The sequence below is a fragment of the Brassica napus genome, chromosome C9 (assembly GCF_020379485.1).
Source record: "Brassica napus cultivar Da-Ae chromosome C9, Da-Ae, whole genome shotgun sequence".
In the NCBI taxonomy this organism is placed as follows: Eukaryota; Viridiplantae; Streptophyta; class Magnoliopsida; order Brassicales; family Brassicaceae; genus Brassica; species Brassica napus.
Window position 1 is genome coordinate 40,416,379 of NC_063452.1, and position 18,904 is coordinate 40,435,282.

An 18,904-nucleotide genomic window follows, 5' to 3' on the forward strand; every position below is an offset into this window, starting at 1 on the left:
TTGAGAGATTTCCGTTGGGATTTTGTGGTTGATGATCTCAAAGGAGCAAGATTGTTTTTATTGAATGAAGATTCAACACATGCTGAACTTGTTGCAATGGCTCAAGAAGATTATAACCTGGACATGAGAACAGTGAGTGTGGAGATTAGCTACTCATTACCAGCAGAAATGATGATGGCTCCAGGCAGTCTTCCCATTCATGTTACAAGTGATAGACAAGTTCGAAACTTGCTGGAGATACTCAAAACCCATAGAGTATGTCTTTGTGTATCAAGCCGCAGCAAGGTCGAAACGGTTTCAGAGAAAAGGGATATTGATGAAGCTGGTGAATGGGAAAAAGATGTTGGTGATAATGATGAAGCTGGTGAATGGGAAGAAGATGTTGGTGATGATGATGAAGCTGATGAATGTTTTGAAGATGTTGGTGATAATGAGTTTGTTGAAGATGAAAATCAAGATGGGGAGGAGGAAAATGGGGAGGAGGATGCTGATAATTCTATTGTTGGTGAAACGGATCAGAATGGTGGGGATTACAGTCTTTATGGAAAGGTTCCAGATGAGGACGAGGAAGATGATGATAATATTTGTTTTGAAGAAATCCAAAAGACATATGCTAAGACAAATGCTATTGAAGGAGGAAAATCGAATGGTACCAGTATCTATGTCAACCAGAGTTTTGTTAGCAAGGGTGCACTGCTTTCAGAGCTGCGGTTGGCAGCAGTGAGGGGTAAGTTTTCTTTCAGATTATACAAATCAACGAAAACTCTCGTTGTGGCAACATGTCCGGTTAGCTATTGTGGATGGAAGGTCAGAGCGAGTGTCAAACATGGGACAAACACGTTTTGGGTAACAAAGTATGTGGAAAAACATTTATGCTCAGCGGGAGACCGAATCGCTCAGCGGAGACACTGTACTCCGAAGTATGTAGGTAGTCTTTTCATTGATCGTGTTGGAATCATTGATGGGATAACTCCGCAGCATATCACTGATGCAATGAGGAACATGTTTGGCATGGCGCTTGATTACACCACTTCATACAGAGCACTGTTATATGCACAAAGATTGGTGAGAGGATCAGCAGAAGAAGGGTATTCGCGTCTGGCATCATATCTCGAGCAAATCTCCATTGCAAATCCTGATTCTATCACGGCGATAGAACTTGATTCTATGAAAAGATTTAAGTATCTATTTCTCTCTTTTGGAGCTTCTATCAAAGGTTTTAAGTATCAGAGAAGGGTCATTGTGGTGGATGGAACTCACCTAAGTGGAAAGTATGGAGGAACTATGTTAGTTGCAGCCGCACAAGATGGCAATTTTCAGATATTCCCATTGGCTTTTGGGATCGTGGATGAGGAAGATATACCTTCTTGGGAATGGTTTTTCACAAAATTGGCTAGTTGTATATCTCATGACAAGCCTCTGGTGATAGTCTCCGACCGGCACAAGGCCATTAAAAGTGCGTGTGATAAGGTGTTTCCTTGGGCAACCCGAGGAATATGTTATTATCACCTTCAAGATAACATTGTCAAAAAGTTTAAAGGGAAACATCTCATGTACTTGGTGAAAGGGGCTGCTTATGCTCACACGGTTTACGATTTTGACCGGTACATGGCTGAGATACGGAGTGCAAACCCGGAACTTGCAACGTATTTGGAGAAAGCCGACGTCAGGCTATGGTCAAGGGTTTATTGTAAGGGGAACAGGTTCAACATAAAAACAAGCAACATTGCTGAATCTATTAATTCCGCACTGAAGCGAGCAAGAGGATTTCCGATTACGTTCCTGCTGGAGTTCATAAGGCAGAAGTTAGGAAAATGGTATTGGAAAAGGAGACAAGATGCTTTGAGTCTCACAACTGAACATAGCGGGGGTGTTGAATACTTGCTTGCTGTTCGAGAAGAGATAGCGGGTACGATGACGGTCGAACCAATTGATGGATGGCATTTCTTTGTCAAAGGTGGCAAAATGGACTGTGTGGTTGATTTGGAACATGCAAAGTGTGATTGTGGTGTCTATGGAGTGGAGAAAATACCTTGCTCTCATGCTATAGCTGCTGGAATACATGCTGGTTTGCATATCTCCACACTTGTATGTCCACTGTACTCAAAGAATTATCTGTATGCAGGATACTCAGAGAATATATATCCTATCGTGTCACAACATATTGAGGAACGAGAATGCTTTCCTCCAGAACTAAAGCGTGGTCGGGGGAGACCGAAGAAATCAAGATGGCAATCTTGGTTGGAGCTATCTAGGATGAGAGGACACAAACCCAGGAAGAAACACAGGGCACGGAGATGCTCAAACTGCAAGGAAACTGGCCATACGAAACCACAATGTACACAACCAGTTGACTAGTTGTCCAGACGACCTAAATTTAAGTCGTCCAGTCTTGATTACCCGTCCAGACGACTAAATTTTTAGTCGTCCAGTGTATTTTATTTTTAGACGACCTTCTACTAAGTCGTCCAGTGTATTTTATTTTTAGACGACCTTCTACTAAGTCGTCCAGTGTATTTTATTTTTAGACGACCTTCTACTATCCCTTCAAGTGTATTTTATTTTTAGACTACCTTCTACTATCCCTTCAAGTCGTCCAAACCTTCTAGACGACTTATTTGTAAGTCGTCCAGTTGGAAAACCTTCCAGACGACTTATAATAAGTCGTCCAAACCTTCTAGACGACTTATTTGTAAGTCGTCCAGTTGGAAAACCTTCCAGACGACTTATAATAAGTCGTCCAAACCTTCTAGACGACTTATTTGTAAGTCGTCCAGTTGGAAAACCTTCCAGACGACTTATAATAAGTCGTCCAAACCTTCTAGACGACTTATTTGTAAGTCGTCCAGTTGGAAAACCTTCCAGACGACTTATTTCTTCCAGACAACTTATATATTTACAAATCTATACAAAGACAAGCTGAAATACAAATACTTCGCTTGTTAAAAAATCATGTTCAAATCTAATCATACATGCCCACGAACTTATCACCATCCACATTTTCTTTCAGATGCTGATCAACAAGCTCCTTCCATATATCCACCGCCATATTATCCCTCATTTTCTTCGCGTTGCACCTAGCAAAGTCTTTAGGGTCAAAGGAGACCCCAAGAGCATGACATTCAATGTACTTTACAGCGTACACGCCACAATCACCATTGTTGGCCGTGGGTACACCTTTCAGCGGTCTCTCATATGTGTATGGCTCCAACCCGTATTTGACCCGTATTTCGTCGGTGGCTGCGCACTCAACAAGCAGATAAGGGACCATCTGGAGAAAAGGCTCCATTATCGCATCCCATGCGTCTGGTACACTAGATGAAGGTATGCTGTCCCAGACGACTATGTGCCTCTTAGGGATCGATATCCAAATAGCAACCCAATGCTTGTCGTCCAAGTTCACTGGCGCATAGATATCATCAATGTCCTCCCCCCACTTCTTGTTTGATTGGCAAAATGAAGGTATTGATCCGTCATAAAAATTCGACGCCCCACCAGGTAGAACTCTTCCTAAACCTTTGTGATCAGGTTCCGATGTTTTGAAGAGCTGATACTGCTCTCTCCAAGACTGGGAAAAGTTGTGATCCAGGAAGCACATTCGCTCGCTCCTGAAAGCTTGTGGGTTCTCCTGATACCTCTGCCTTAGCACATTAATCCAAGCATCTATATGCTGCATATTAAATATAACAAGTTAGAAGTTACCAGACGACTTAAATATAAGTCGTCTACGTGGTCGTCCAAGTAGACGACTTTCCAGACGATTTATCTTTAAGTCGTCTGGAAAGTAGTCTACTTGGACGACTTTGTAGACGACTTAAATCGTGTGCAGAAGACTTACGCAGTCTTCCAGCCATCCTCTGGCTGTCCGGAGGAAGTGGTACCACCTTGTTGGTGATGTACGTGGTTTGTCCTCGGTCTTAGTTAAATAATGACTGCAAACAAAAAAGCAATCAGTTTTGGACGACTAAATCAAGCTATTATGGGTAAAGCAATCACTTACGGATCAGTTTTCAACCAATCAGCGAGTTCCTTCAACTTATCTTTGTTTACTGGCGGAAATGGATTATAGGCTGCCACTTTATCTTTTTTTTTCTCTGCCGTATAAGGAGATCTCACAGTGAGAGCAGGTTTCTTCGCTCGTTTACTCTTTGCACGCTTGTCCAATACAACCAGGCTCGGTTCTGAAACTGGATCGCTTGGCTCGGTGGAAGCTTTATCCTCCGGCAAGATCTTATTTACCGAGTTCGCCTCGGTTGCTGTATCCTCCGGCAACCATCTCTGCAATAAAAGTTGCACACAAGTTAACTCTGGACGACTTAAATAAAAGTTGTCTGGACGACTAGTTGACCCTGGACGACTTAAAATTAAGTCTTCCGTGGTCAACTAGTCGTCCAGACAACTTACGTTTAAGTCGTCCAGGGTCAACTAGTCGTCCAGACAACTTTTACAGTCGTCTGGACAACTAGTTAACCCTGGATTTGATACTAACCTCTTTGATTTGAGGAGGCTGTTTCTTTTGAGGAGGAGGCTGTTTCTTTTGAGGAGGAGGAGGCTGCTGCTGTTTCTTTTGAGGAGGAGGAGGCTGCTGTTTGGTTTGATGAGGAGGAGGCTGGTTACTAACCACGGTTTCATTGGCATGAGGGGTAGCCTGTTTGTTTCTACCCCCGGTTTCTTTGGCAAGAGGGGTAGGCTGTTTATCTTGAGGGGTAGCCTGATTGGTTAGAGGTGGAGGGGTAGCCTGATTGGTGACACCAACCTTCTTCTCCACAGCTTCCAATCTATCGGACAACTTCCTAAACTCCCTCATGCACTTATTAAACCCTTTTTTCATGCAGTCAGCTACGCCCTTGAACATAATTTCCAACTCCTCTCTGGTCACCCCTCTAGCCTCTTCTCTAGCCTCTTCTCTAGCCTCTTCACTAGCCACTTTAGGAGCCTCTTTACGAGCTTTCTTCCGAGGTCTTGGATTGTCTTCCTCCTCCTCCTCCTCCTCCTCCAACACAACCATCTCTTTGGCCTTCTTCGATGGAGTCACAACCTTAGGTTTTGTATTGACCTTAGTACCAGTGACTTCCCAGCAATCCATGGTCCACTTCCACGGTCTCCGCTCATACATGACTTTAATGATGTTCTCCGCGGGCAGGTCCTCAACCTCAGAGTCCCATTTTGGCCACATTTCACTAATGTCCTTCTCAACAAAGTTGATCACGCGGGTCTGCAGTAAATAGAAGAATCGAGTTAGATATTTGAAAAAAAATACTAAATAGACGACTTAATTATAAGTCGTCTACTAAGTCGTCCAGCTGGAAGACCTTCCAGACGACTTATAATAAGTCGTCTAATAAGTCGTCCAGATGGAAGACTTTCCAGACGACTTAATTAAGTCGTCCGATAAGTCGTCCAGCTGGGAAGACTTTCCAGACGACTTATTATAAGTCGTCCGATAAGTCGTCCAGCTGGACGACCTTCCAGACGACTTATAATAAGTCGTCTGCGCAGTCTTTTGGATTGAAGTAAATACCTGACTCAAGATAGCAGCTTTCATTGATCTGCGGCCTCTGCTGCCCTCGTAAGCCAGTATCGGTGGAGACGGACTGTCTGCTCTGGGACCACCAATACTAGCACCCAATTCCGGCATAGCTGTGTACGTCCAGACCTGAAGAACTTGTATAAACCCATCCACGGTGTAACAGCCAGCAATTTCTTTGTTCCACAAAGAGTCCATCAGCACCTTAAACGCGACTCTCCCCCATGGATAATTCTCAAACCGTTCTAAATCCATCACTAGCCTTGCCAGAGTAGATCGTGTAGCGGTTGAAAACTTTCTCCCTTCAATGAATCCAGTGAAGATGGAGAGGTACGCGAGCCGCTTGCGATCTTCCCTGGACCAATCCCCGCATCTCTTCAGTGCTGCTATTATCTGATCAGTAGTTGGCCCAGCTTCCAGATGAACTCCCAGCATCCCCCAGAAAGAAACCATCTCTGGGGTAACGTCACATTTTGGTGTCTCAAGGTCCTCGATGTACTCGCAGTTTAGACCAGTGAGGTTTTCAAACTCTAACAGTGAAAACCTCAAAGGTTCTGGACCAACGAGAGACCACATCTCATACTTCTTCTTAATGTCCAGCTTGAAACTGAGCATGTAGTGAACCAGCCTTGAAGCCCAACCAAATCCCTGCTCCTTGAACTTGATGAAAACTCCCAAACTCGACTCCTTGAGCTCTTCAAATTCGTCATCAGTAAGAGCTTTCCTAAGAGCAGTATGCAACTTGCTGTTATCCGTATGATACGAAATGCTATTGTGGGCTTCTGGCTCTTCCCCTGATGTGTATAACCTACGGGGGAGTTCTGGAATATCCATCCTTTTTGTCTGCAAAATAATCAAAGACAACAATATAAGTCCAGACGACTTAGTAGACGACTTATAATTAAGTCGTCTGGAAAGTCTTCCAAATGGACGACTTATATTTAAGTCATCTACTAAGTCGTCCAGTTGGAAGACTTTCCAGACGACTTAAATTACTTACAAGTCTTCCAGTCGCAGAAGGAGTTGGAGTACTCGTCATTGCGGTTATAGATCTGAAAAAATAAACGTGAAACGGTGAGAATGAGTAAATTGATAGAGACAACGTTTTATGTTCATCTTTTCCTCGAGATTGATGACTTAGCGGCGTTAGGGTTTACAGAGAAACGGCGCTAAGGTTTACAGAGAAGAAGCGGCGGCGCTAGGGTTTAGAAGAAGCGGCGGCGCTAGTGTTTAGAGGAAGCGGCGGTGAGAACGTTGGTGACCACGGTGGCGAGGGCGACGGTTTGTTCGGAAATAGTGGAAGCGGCGGCGCTAGGGTTTAGAGGAAGCGGCGGCGCTAGGGTTTAGAGGAATCGGCGGCGCTAGGGTTAGAGAATCGGCGGCGCTAGGGTTAGAAGAAGCTGCAGCGACAAGTGAGATAGATAGCCGACGTTGAGAACGATGGTTTGTTCGGAAATCGTGGGAATTCGAAATCGCCTTTGAGAGAGAACTGTTAGGGTTTCTGAATTTCGCGAAAAATGAAACAAAAAAAAAAAATCACCTTATATATTGGGTAAATAATCCGGTTAGCTTTAAAAGTACATTGGTAAACTTTAAGGTTTGGTCCGGTTTAGACGACTTATTCTGGCTGATAATGTACAACAGACGACTTAATATTTAGTCGTCTGTTTTCAGACGACAAAATATTAAGTCGTCCTAGACCCTAAAATGAACCCCTAAACTAAAATGACTAGATTAACTAACTAACCACGTTATAAAATCAAATTATACTTAAATAGTGTTTACTATACACAGAAATGAACACGCATAAGTAATTTTAAAAATTTTCAAAAACGGTTTTAATGCTTTCCAAAATCTAACCCTAAGAACACATACAATACTACAACATATGTTGATGAAACATAAACTTAAGAATATCATGACTCACTACTTTCACTCATCTATGCTGAAAACAATTGAAATTTGTTATATCTTAATTTATACCTCCTAAGACATATGTTAATTACATAATTCCCATTTTTCACTTATCAAAATATTTTTTACAAAATTTTTAAATTATGTTTAAGACTAACTGTCCAGACGACTTTCAGTTAAGTCGTCTGGACGACTTATTTTCAAGTCGTCTAAACAGACGACTTGCGAGGGGTAGAAACGTAAAAAAAATTCCGTTTTCTTGTTTGGTCACAAGGGGATAGTTGTAATTTCAATAGCCTTTTAGGTTACTTTTGCCTTTGACCCAAGTTGGGGTATTGTTTTGGGTTTGACTCCAAGTTTTGAGTCACACTTGGCAATTCTCCCTATTTTTCTCTCATTTTATAATTTTAATGACTAATATTATAGCTAATTTCTCTGATTTTTACTGAAAATATTGATCAAATGCAAATTGTTATAAAAGTTATATATAAGTATACTAGTATATCTGAATTAATCAGTTTCTTTGGTTAATTTGCTTATTTTTCATCTTTTCCATAATTTTAGGATAAATCATTAGTTTAATTAATATTATTATTTAATGTATTTATTTATTTTGATGTCGATATATTTATCATGATATTTAAAATAATTAATAAACATTAAACTATTTTACCAATATATATACTAATATTTTTAAAAACATATTTTAATATATAATTATCATGATATTTAAGAATTAATAAATAGATATTAACAATATCTACCGATAATATCATCATTACTTTTCTCTTATTTTATAATTTTAATGACTAATATTATAGCCAATTTCTCTGATTTTTACTGAAAATATTGATCAAATACAGATTATTATAAAATTTATATATAAGTATACTAATATATCGGAATTAATTGGTTTCTTTTGTTTATTCGGTTTGATCCCTTAATATACTGATCCATATTCATATACTTTTTTTTTCTAAAAATAACATCCTCGGTACTTCGAAATCCATATATACTATTTTCTCTATTTCGGTTTGGTTTGATTTTGAATGGTTTGTTAATGTTTTATATTTGTATACTGAAATTTGGACTGAAAAGAAATCACATATTAATCATGTGGTACTAAAAGAAACAAAATAATACAATTTAATACATTGATTACCAATATGAATACTGAAATTTTATAATTTATAATAATTTAAAATTTGTATCTAATTTAATTATTATTATTTTATAAAAAAGAAATTAAAAATTAAAAAGTGTTAGATGTACAGATATATTAATCCGCACACGGTGCGGGACATCAACTAGTTGCAATGTAAAATCAAGTGCTTTTTTAAGAAACAAATCAATTATATTTACATACATAGTAAAACTTAAAGTTACATTTACTAAACCAATTATAGCTAAGCGTTACTTTCTGGAGTTATATTGAAAAAAATAATTATAGCTAAGCGTTACTTTCTGGAGTTATATTAACAAAACAATAGCATATAAAGGATTGATGATAACATGATATTGCAGTTTATCTATTAGTAAAAAATAGTTAAACCATACACTACTAAAAAACAGGGCCATAGCCACGAAAATGCCACGCGTATTTCGTGGCAAAAAAGCAAAAGCTACGTTCTACCTACGAAATGCTACGAGAAAGAAAAACGTGGCAAATCGTAAACTTACGTAGCAGACGTTGCTACGAAATTGTTACGGATATATTCGTGGCCAGTCTTAGCCACGAAATTGCCACTTAATAATCGTGGGTATGCAATTCGTAGCAAACACTCCTACGTTTTGCTACGTTTTAACCGTGGCTATCGAAATTTATAATATTAATATATCTTAGTCGGCCAGAAAAAACAAATAAAGTGATTGCCACGAATTTTATCGTAGCAAACCGTGGCAAGCCCACCGAAAAAAATCACCCCAATCACATCTTGCACATATGGCAGGGATAAATACAAAAAATGAAGCCACGAAAATCATTCGTGGGAAATTTCGTGGCAGGTTTTTTCAGTTTAATCACATCGGTCTGATTGGGTGCAGGAAAGATTCTGATAGGTTGCCACGAAAAGAAACGTAGCAAAATCGTAGCAATTTTCGTGGCATTTCGTAGCAAAAAATGTAGCAATTTTCGTGGCATTTCGTAGCAAAAACGTGGCAATGTTTTTCCTATATAAGCAAACACATGAGAGTTCATTCACATTGCAACCAACTACCATAACAATTCACAATTCAAATGTGAGATCAGACGATTTGTCTAAAAAAAAAGAAAAAAAAGAGAGTTTTCAATGTCTTATTATTTTCAAAATCGAGAGTGGATGGATCGACACATTGATCCAAGTACTAATCATGTTTCAAGAGAGTTTAGCGAAGGTGTTGAAGTTTTTATCGCCTTTGCCTCAAGTCAAAATTCTTTTTTGGAACGAAAAACCATGTTATGTCCTTGTGTAACATGTGGAAACCGAAAGCAACGTGATGTAAGAACCGTATCTCGCCATCTTTACCGAGTTGGCTTCAAAAGTAATTATTATGTATGGTCAAGCCATGGAGAAAGCAACTACGACGCTGGAGAATCATCGACAGAAGGTCAATTTATGGGTATGGGAAATGAAGCAAGTTATGTAGAAGACGGCCCATATGAAGAGACCATTCTTGGAGGAGACTTTGGGTCAACTGAAATACCGGAAAATTTGATGGAAGAACCCAATGAAGAGCAATATGAAGAAAGAGTGTTTGAAGATTTTGAAGCCGCCAATCAACCACTATATGATGGATGTGTTGAAGGTATTTCTCAACTATATTTGGCATCTCGTTTAATGAAAGTAAAAACTGATCATAATTTGGCGGAGTCATGTATGGATGAGATATCACAAACTTTTAGAGATGTTTTGCCACAACCAAATATAGCTCCTGAGTCATATTATGAGATGAAGAAGCTGACGAAGTCGCTTGGTCTCCCTGTTGTCAAGATCGATATTTGTGAGGATAATTGCATGTTATTTTGGAAAGAAGATAGCGGGCTGTTGGCGTGTCGGTTTTGTGGGAAAGATAGATATCACAAGAACCATGGAAAGGGAAAGAGACGTCCAAAACAGAGAATGTTCTATTTGTCTATTACAGAGAGGTTGAAGCGTCTGTACCAACAAGAGTCTACTGCATCACAAATGCGATGGCACGCAGAACATGAGTCGCCAGAAGGAGAAATGCACCACCCTTCAGATGCTGCAGCATGGAAGCATTTTAACAAGGTATATCCTGATTTTGCGGAGGAAAGTCGAAATGTTTATCTAGGATTAGCAACAGATGGATTTAATCCAGTGGGTATGAGTGGAGAAGCCCACTCGGTCTGGCCCGTCATCGTAACCCCGTATAACCTACCTCCTGGTATGTGTATGAAAAGAGAATATTTCTTTTTATCAGTACTAGTTCCTGGGCCAAGGCATCCAAAGAAGAGCATTGATATTTATCTGCAGCCGTTAATTGAAGAACTAAAAAGTTTGTGGAGCGATGGAGTTGAAGCATATGATGTCTCGAAGAAGCAAAAATTTTCGATGCGAGCTGCACTAATGTGGACAATTAATGACTTTCCCGCTTACGGCATGATGTCCGGATGGATGACTCATGGCCGGTTAGCTTGTCCATATTGTCTTGATGATACAAAGTCTTTTTGGTTGCAACATGGAAGGAAGCATAGCTGGTTTGACTGCCATAGAATGTTCCTGCCTAAGGAGCATCCTTACAGAAGAAATGTCCAAGCTTTTCGAAAGGGGCAGACAGTAACTGATGATCCTCCACCATGGTTGACGGGAGAAGAAATTCTTCGCGAAAGAATCAACAACATCGAAGGATTGAAGAAAACTGTCGATTGTGGAGGAAATGGACACGAGAAACCTGCGAGCATTATAAACGGCTACGGTAAAGACCACAATTGGGTGAAGAAAAGTATCTTTTGGGAGTTGCCGTATTGGCAAAACCTTCTTCTTCGCCACAACGTGGACTTCATGCACGTTGAGAAAAATTTATTTGATAATCTTATCAACACGGTGCTTAATGTTCCCGGGAAGACAAAAGATAATGCAAAGTCGAGGATGGATCTACCTGATTTGTGCAGAAGGTCTGAGTTACATATGAAGGCTGATGGAACGATGCCTGTCCCGATTTTCCGGTTGTCGAAGGAAGAAAAAAAAGAATTTCTGCGATGGTTGAAAAATGATATAAAATTTCCAGATGGGTATGCTTCAAAGTTTAGTAGGTGTATAGACGAGACGAATAGCAAGATTTCAGGTCTCAAAAGTCATGATTGTCACGTCATTATGCAGCGACTTCTCCCATTTGCGTTTAAGGAATTACTTCCCAAAAGTGTTCACATTGCCATTTCAGGTACATAATCTTAACAATTGGTTTGATACATGTTATTATTGACTAACTCCTTATAATTTTTTTTTGTAGAGATAGCACTTTTCTTTCGTGATATCTCTGCGAAGATACTTAAGCACGAAGATGTTGCTATTTTGAAAGAAAACATTGCGGTGAAGCTTTGTAATTTGGAGAAGATTTTTCCACCGTCGTTCTTTGATGTTATGGAACATTTGGCCGTACATTTAGCAGACGAAGCTGCTTTAGGTGGTCCAGTGCAATATAGATGGATGTATCCTTTCGAGCGATACATGTACCATCTGAAAAAGAAAGTTAAAAATAAGGCACACATTGGAGGTTCCATCGTTGCACAATATGTGAATGAAGAAATATCTACCGCTTCTGCAAACTTCTTTGGTAATCCACATGTGGTACCTGAGGTTCCACTTCCCGGGGAAGTTTGGTTTACATATCAATATCCAGATGTGCCTAACTTGTTTTATCACGAAGGTCGGGTTAGTGGAAAATCTGAAGAGAAATGGCTAACCGATGAAGACTACACTGTCCTCCAGACTTTTCTGATGCTCAATTGTGATACATTCGAACCCTACGAAAGGTACTTCAATTACTTTATTTTTTTGTTATTTTTCAGGATACCTGAAATCATAATCTCTTTTAAAAATAACAGGATGTTCGAGGAGTTTATGACAGAGAGAAACCCATATATGTCTACTAATGATCTACAAATACTGAAAAACCAACATTTTGCTGAATGGGTGAAAAACTATGTGAGTTTATGATATTATTTGATTTTTAATTTGAATTAGAAACTTATCAATTATAAATATAAATTTAATTGACAGGTTGTGCAAGCGAGTAACACATATGAGTTTCCGATGTGGATGTTAGATTTTGTAAAAGGTCCGCAACGTAAGTATAAATCTTGGCCGATTTACCATTCACGTGGATACTGCTTCCACACACATAGCCATGGCCAAGATAAGAAAACCCAACATTACGGCGTCCAAGTTCGTGGAACCACAGATACTGACTATTACGGTTTGATCGAGGAGATAATAATGGTTGAGTATTTTGGCTCCGTTGGACTGAAGGCCATGGTTTTTAAATGAAAGTGGTTTGATACAACTGAAGGACGGGGAATTCGAAAACATAAATCAGGAATCGTTGATGTGTCTCCGCGTTGGCAGTATGAGAAATATGATCCATTTATCTTATCTGGTAATTGTGATCAAGTTTGTTTTATTCCTTATCCGCGGATACGACATACATCAGCCAACGATTGGTGGGCATGTACAAAAGTTATGCCTAGAGGGGTTCGAGAAACCTCCGAGGATGCTCTTGTTGCATTACAAGATGATACACACAACCAAGTTGTTGCACAGAGCGTGATGCTGCGCATTGAGACGTATGTTGTCGAAGATGATTCAGATTATGAATCTACACCAGTTGTTCCTCCTAATGACGAATACATTTCAGAAGATGAATTAGATGTGGCTTGTACTGATTCGGATTCGGAATCTGATTCAAGTTCTTAGTAAGTTTGTAGTTTATGAAGTTTTTTAAAATTGTAATATGAATAAGTAATCACTTAGTAATGTGTAATTTATGAAGTTTAAAAAATTTGTAATATAAATAAGTTAAACAATTAGTAACTTGTAAGTTATGAAATTTTTAAATTTGTAATATATAGTTTAAATTCTTAAATTCTTAAATTCTTAATTTTTAATTTTATTTGAAATTTTTAAATTTGTAATATATAGTTTAAATTCTTAAATTCTTAAATTCTTAATTTTTATATGAAATTTTTAAATTTAGTTTCTTATATTCTTAAATTCTAATTAATAGTTTTAAGATTTTTTTTAAAAAATTACATTCTTGTAAAACCCTAAACCCTATCTATACCCTAAACCCATTTCCCACCACATAATTAACCCAAAAAATTTCCCTCCTAAACCCAAAACCCAATTGCCTCCAAACCCAAAATTTTCCCACTTAACTAAAGCCCAATTTCTATACTTAACCAATTTTTTTCCTCTAAACCTAAAAATTGTCGTGTCTCTCTCTCTCTCTCTGAAACCTTCGCCGTTCTCCCATTCTCACGAGACTCTCACAGCCTCCTCTCTCTCTCAAACCTTCACCGCCTCTCTCATTCTTTCTCATACTCTCTCACAGACTCCTCTCTCTCTCTCTCAACGATGGCTCCTTCGACTGGAATCCCCAACGAATCACGTCGTCGCCCTCGCCCTACCGAATTACAGCTCCCAGGTTAGTGAGCCCCTCGTCTCTGTCTCGATTCCTCTTCCATCTAGACTTCTTAGGGTTTTGATTTAGACTTCTTAGGGTTTCGATTTAGACTTCTTACGGTTTTGATTTCAAGTTTTTGTTTTTCGGTTTTGTCTCCCTTTAAAGTTTTGATTCCTCTTAATACTCTCTGTCTGTCTACAGGTATGCGGCAAGGGAGACCACAAATGACCTTATCGGATCCTTCTGCCATGGCCCCATCTTTTTCTCCTCCTGGAGTTGTACCTCCTGGAGCTGTACCTCCTGGAGCTGTTCCTCACGCATCTGTCGGGTCTTCAAGTGCTGTGCCTGTGGCTCCTGCCCCTTATGTCAGGAGAAGAGAAGATGCTCTGCTACGTGCGCCATCCAGACGTAACCAGCCACACCTCTACCCTGACAAGACCAATGGAGCTTTGTGGTAAGTTTAATACTAGCTCTGTTAAGTAGTTATGTTCTGTTAGAGTAAGTTTAAAGTAGGTTTGTTCTGTTTAAATACAAAATAAAAAATATTGTGTTGTGGTATTAGTTGAACCTTGTATTAGTAGACGAAGTGTAGAGTATAATATTTGATTTTGTCAATACTAGTTGAACCGTGTATTAGAAGATTAAGTGTAGAGTTTAATATTTGATTTTTATTTGATGTTTGCCATTGTCTTGTCTCAGGTTTGGTATTGATCCTGAAGTCCATGCTTTTATCCGAGCAACATGGCAGGGAAACTACTGGGGGTCGTGGGCAAGCTGGAACTTCGTTCCACCTGAGAAGAAGGATCAGTGGTGGCATGCGTTCATTGTAAGTGCTTGTTTCCCTTTCCTTTTCCCTTTCTCAACTATTAGGAAGCTATAATGTTTAACTCTGTCTTATATTCTTTTGTAGCAAAACTACTACTGGGATGACCAATTCCATGATGAAATCTACTTGAAGTGGAAGAAACAAACTCAGGTTACCGTCTGTGGCCGCATCAGCCAGAACAGGAGAGATAATAGGCAACCTTCTTACATGTTAGACGCTCACTGGGCAACAATGGTTGAGAAGTACAACACTGAGCAAGCAAAAAGGAAGAGTGCAAAAGCTGCAAGATCTCGTAAGTCTGCTCCAGTTGGGAAGAAGATGCACAAGCACGGTGCAGGCCCACGCTGTTTCCTGAACATTGCGTATCAAATGGTCAGTTTTGCCTTTTTTTCATAATTTTTTTTGCCTTAAGTGTTGTCTAACTTCCATCTGTTTCCTTTCTTGTAGATGGTTGATGAAGGTTTGGATGAACCACCTTCATACACAGCCCTTGCAAGGAAGACTCACACGGGTAAAGATGGTTCCTTCCTAGACGAACGTACTGAGGAACTGGTGATGGAGGTTGAGGAAGCCGTTGAAGAGATGTTACAAGATGGATCTCCACTTGGAGACAGTCAAACTGACTCCACTGCTGCTTCAAATGCAAAGCGCTATCTTCTCAACCAAGAATACATCAAGGTCATCTCTTCTTATTTATTTCAGCTTACTAGTTGTCTAAGTTAATTATTGAAATTGAGACTCTTACTTAATTATTGGAATTGAGACTGTCTATGTTAGTTATGGTGCTTGTGATTGTCTAAGTTAATTATTGAACTGGAGACTGTCTCAGTTAGTTAAGATGCTTGTGATTGTCTAAGTTAATTATTGGAATTGATACTATCTTAGTTATGGTGCTTGTGATTGGAATGAATGCTTATGATTATTTTCCTGTCTTTTTGCAGAGAGGAAAGACAAAAAATGGTACAATCTACGGCCTTGGCAGTGTTCAGTACAAGAACAGCAGTCCATCTGTGCCAATTCCTGTCTCACTGCAGCGCAACCTAGACGTTGATATGCGCATGTCTGGCTTTGAGACCACTATTTCTGAAGTCAAGGAAGACATTGCTGGAGTCAAGGAAGATTTCAGTGCTTTGAAGGCAGAAATCAATGCTTTCAAGACTCAAGTAACAGGGGGGATGTCAACTAGCCAAGCAACTCTCAACATTATTCTGCAAACTCTCCAATCTCAAGCTTCCACTCCTGCCTCAACTGCACAACCATCTCAGCCTCAAGCTCAGTCACAACCTCAAGGTCAGCCCCAAGCTCCAATTCAATCTCAACATCAGCCACAAGCTCAAGGTCAGTCTATGGCTCTACCACAACATCTCACGATCAATAACCCATCTGAGTTAGATAGGTGGTGCCAAGACCTTGGTATGTAAGGTTTGGTCAGTTGATATATTAAGCTTCAATCTTTTGTGTACTTTGTTTCAAGTTGTATTATCTTTTGAATGTTTAAAACTGCAACTTTTATGTAATATATTTTAGTTTCTATGATATTTTAGCTTTTAATTCGCATTTTGCATTTTATAAAAATTTCAAATTGGTGCTTTATAATTGTTTTTAATTTTTTTTTATAATTATTAAAACTACCCACGAAAACAATCGTAGCAAACCGTAGCTTATTGCTACATTACCATCCGTGTCAAACCGTAGCACATTGCCACGCATGTTTCGTCTCAAATCGTAGCAAAGTTGCTACGAAAATTTTCGTGGCAATACGTGGCATTTTGCTACGTTTTTTGACACGCGCTGTTTTTGCTACGCTCGTATACGTACGTTTTGCGTTTCGTAGCATTTCGTGGCTTCTGCTCCGTATAGCCACGAAAATTTGGTCATACCCACGAAAATTAACGTGGCTGTGGCCCTGTTTTTTACTAGTGATATTGCATAATTTAGATTTGGTTGACCAAATTATGAGATAGTATACTAATAATTTAACAGATGTAAACATATTTAACTCATTACTTAATTTAATTTTAATTTATTTCTGTTTTACTAAATTCAAATGACCTCAAGAATATCAAGACATACAATATGCTAAGCTTCTGATATTTGTTATATTAACTACTGTTGGGAATTATCTTTTAGGGGTTGTACAAATTCAAGATTTAAGAAATTTTCAAGCATAAAATATTTTCAGCCATAATTATTAAAGAGAAAAAAAATTATTGATAAAGGTTTTGTTATATACCCCTTCGAATACAATATTATAGATCTGACCTAGCAATCAAAATATGAGCAACGCATGGGTTGAGAATCTCCTTCTGTTTCATTCTTCTTTAACCATCGTCGACATTTTTTATTAAGTAGAAAATCTCCTTGTAAGTTTGAAGATTATTCTTCTTCACATCATTTCACTCTTCTGTGGTTTCAATCTGATACATAGTAACATAGATATATTTTGAGTCAAGCACATTTGGTTCGAGAAAGAATTTCATCACATGATGACGTGGTAACAACTATCCCTCTGCAAAAAAAAGTTAAAAAGAACTCAAAACTGCATAGCGGAAGATAACTAAATGTCATCTATCACTTAAAACTTTATTACTTATTTTCTTGCTAAACAACTATTATATGAACTATTTACCACAAAAAAAAAAAACTATCATATAAACTGTCTACACCACTAACCAATGTACACCTGCGAATTTCTGAAAGCCATCTATCAATTTGCTTCATCCTTTTCAAAATCATTTTGTGCACAATATCGATTGTGTCTGCAACTTCAAAACGTTTTTAAGAGGAAAAGAAATTATATGAAAGATAAAAGCAAAGGTTACTTTGTGGAAAAATATTAAGCAGTTTGGAATAATTTTATAAACAGATTTGTTGTCGAAGTGGTTTGAGAGTTCATTTATAGTTGATGTAATAGAGGAGGTGGAGATCGTGCTTGTAGTGGTTAAGGCAGTTAAAACCAATTTTTTTTTATTTTACGTGGAAAAGAAATGAATTGATTCGTTTCATTTTTTTTTTTAATAATTGATTCTCTTAAAAACTTAAACATTAAATATGTGGCAAAATATAATTGGTCAAGTGACTTGTGATTTAGTATATAAAGGATGACTTCATTCTGGTTGTGTTTTTCTAAAATTTTTGGAATATTTTCCGGTTTTGTTAATCAGATATATATATTTTTTGCTCCGATCTTCGTTGTAATGATTATCGCAGATTGTTCGACGGGTACCAAGATTGTTCGCTGATATCCAGAGAATCTTTTTTTGGAAAAGATCTAGTCCAGAACAATTTTAACCAAATAAAAAGATCTATTTTCATCTAAATAACTTTTATCGTGTAGGTAATGAAAGTGATTACAGTCTGTTGTGAAGCGGAAAACAATTTCAATTGTTAAAAAGCGCGGAACAAGATCATTTTGATATCAATGTATTGGCAACATCCAAAAATTTCGTTTTGGACTTCATCATTGATTTTTTTTGTCGTATTTGTCAGTTCATATTTTCTAACGGGTTAGATTGTTTTTCAAGAATTTGTTTTGGCTCTATTGATGTAGTGCATCATATCAAATTTTATGTTATTGTGTTCGATAAACAATATTGAATTAAAAAAATTTAGACAAAAAAAGAACTCCTTACCTCTCTTTTCTTACCTTTTCCATTTTTTTTCTCCTTTTAACTCAATAAAGAAAACAATTCTACTCACTTTCTCTTGTTCTTCTTACATTTTCGTTAGATGACTTAAATCTAACTTAAATTCTATTTTTTAGAGCTAAAGTATGAATTTATATTACATGAAATCAGAACTGGGTACGTGGAAACGAAATCATATAAAGGCATAGAAGCAAAATTTTTGTAAGAAACTAAAAGCGGAAATATGTTGAAAGTGTATATATTTATTCAAAATATAATAATAATTTTGTAAACTTATGAGTAAAGATATATGTTAGATAATGTATAACAAATATCGTGCACAAGATAATTTATAATATTAGTTTAATATATTAGTATATTTATTCTCTC

General features: G+C 38.2%; 1 protein-coding gene across 1 annotated transcript; it reads left to right on the forward strand.

Annotated features, from left to right (window-relative positions):
• The first annotated feature begins 12,934 nt into the window (after positions 1-12,934).
• LOC111198297 lies at positions 12,935-16,439 on the forward strand. The gene is made up of 6 exons (XM_048769862.1): positions 12,935-14,083; positions 14,264-14,516; positions 14,762-14,888; positions 14,973-15,260; positions 15,336-15,566; positions 15,830-16,439. Exons 1-6 carry the CDS (start codon positions 14,014-14,016, stop codon positions 16,307-16,309), a joined length of 1,449 nt encoding a protein of 482 aa, XP_048625819.1. The 5' UTR covers positions 12,935-14,013; the 3' UTR covers positions 16,310-16,439.
• Positions 16,440-18,904: the final 2,465 nt, after the last annotated feature.

What these genes read in the sequence shown, in the direction of transcription:
- LOC111198297 (XM_048769862.1), top strand. Translation starts at nt 14,014, where the DNA reads ATGGCTCCTTCGACTGGAATCCCCAACGAATCACGTCGTCGCCCTCGC. An exon ending in AAGACCAATGGAGCTTTGTG is followed by an intron (nt 14,517 to 14,761) that starts GTAAGTTTAATA and finishes GTCTTGTCTCAG; the next exon opens with GTTTGGTATTGATCCTGAAG. An exon ending in AGTGGTGGCATGCGTTCATT is followed by an intron (nt 14,889 to 14,972) that starts GTAAGTGCTTGT and finishes ATTCTTTTGTAG; the next exon opens with CAAAACTACTACTGGGATGA.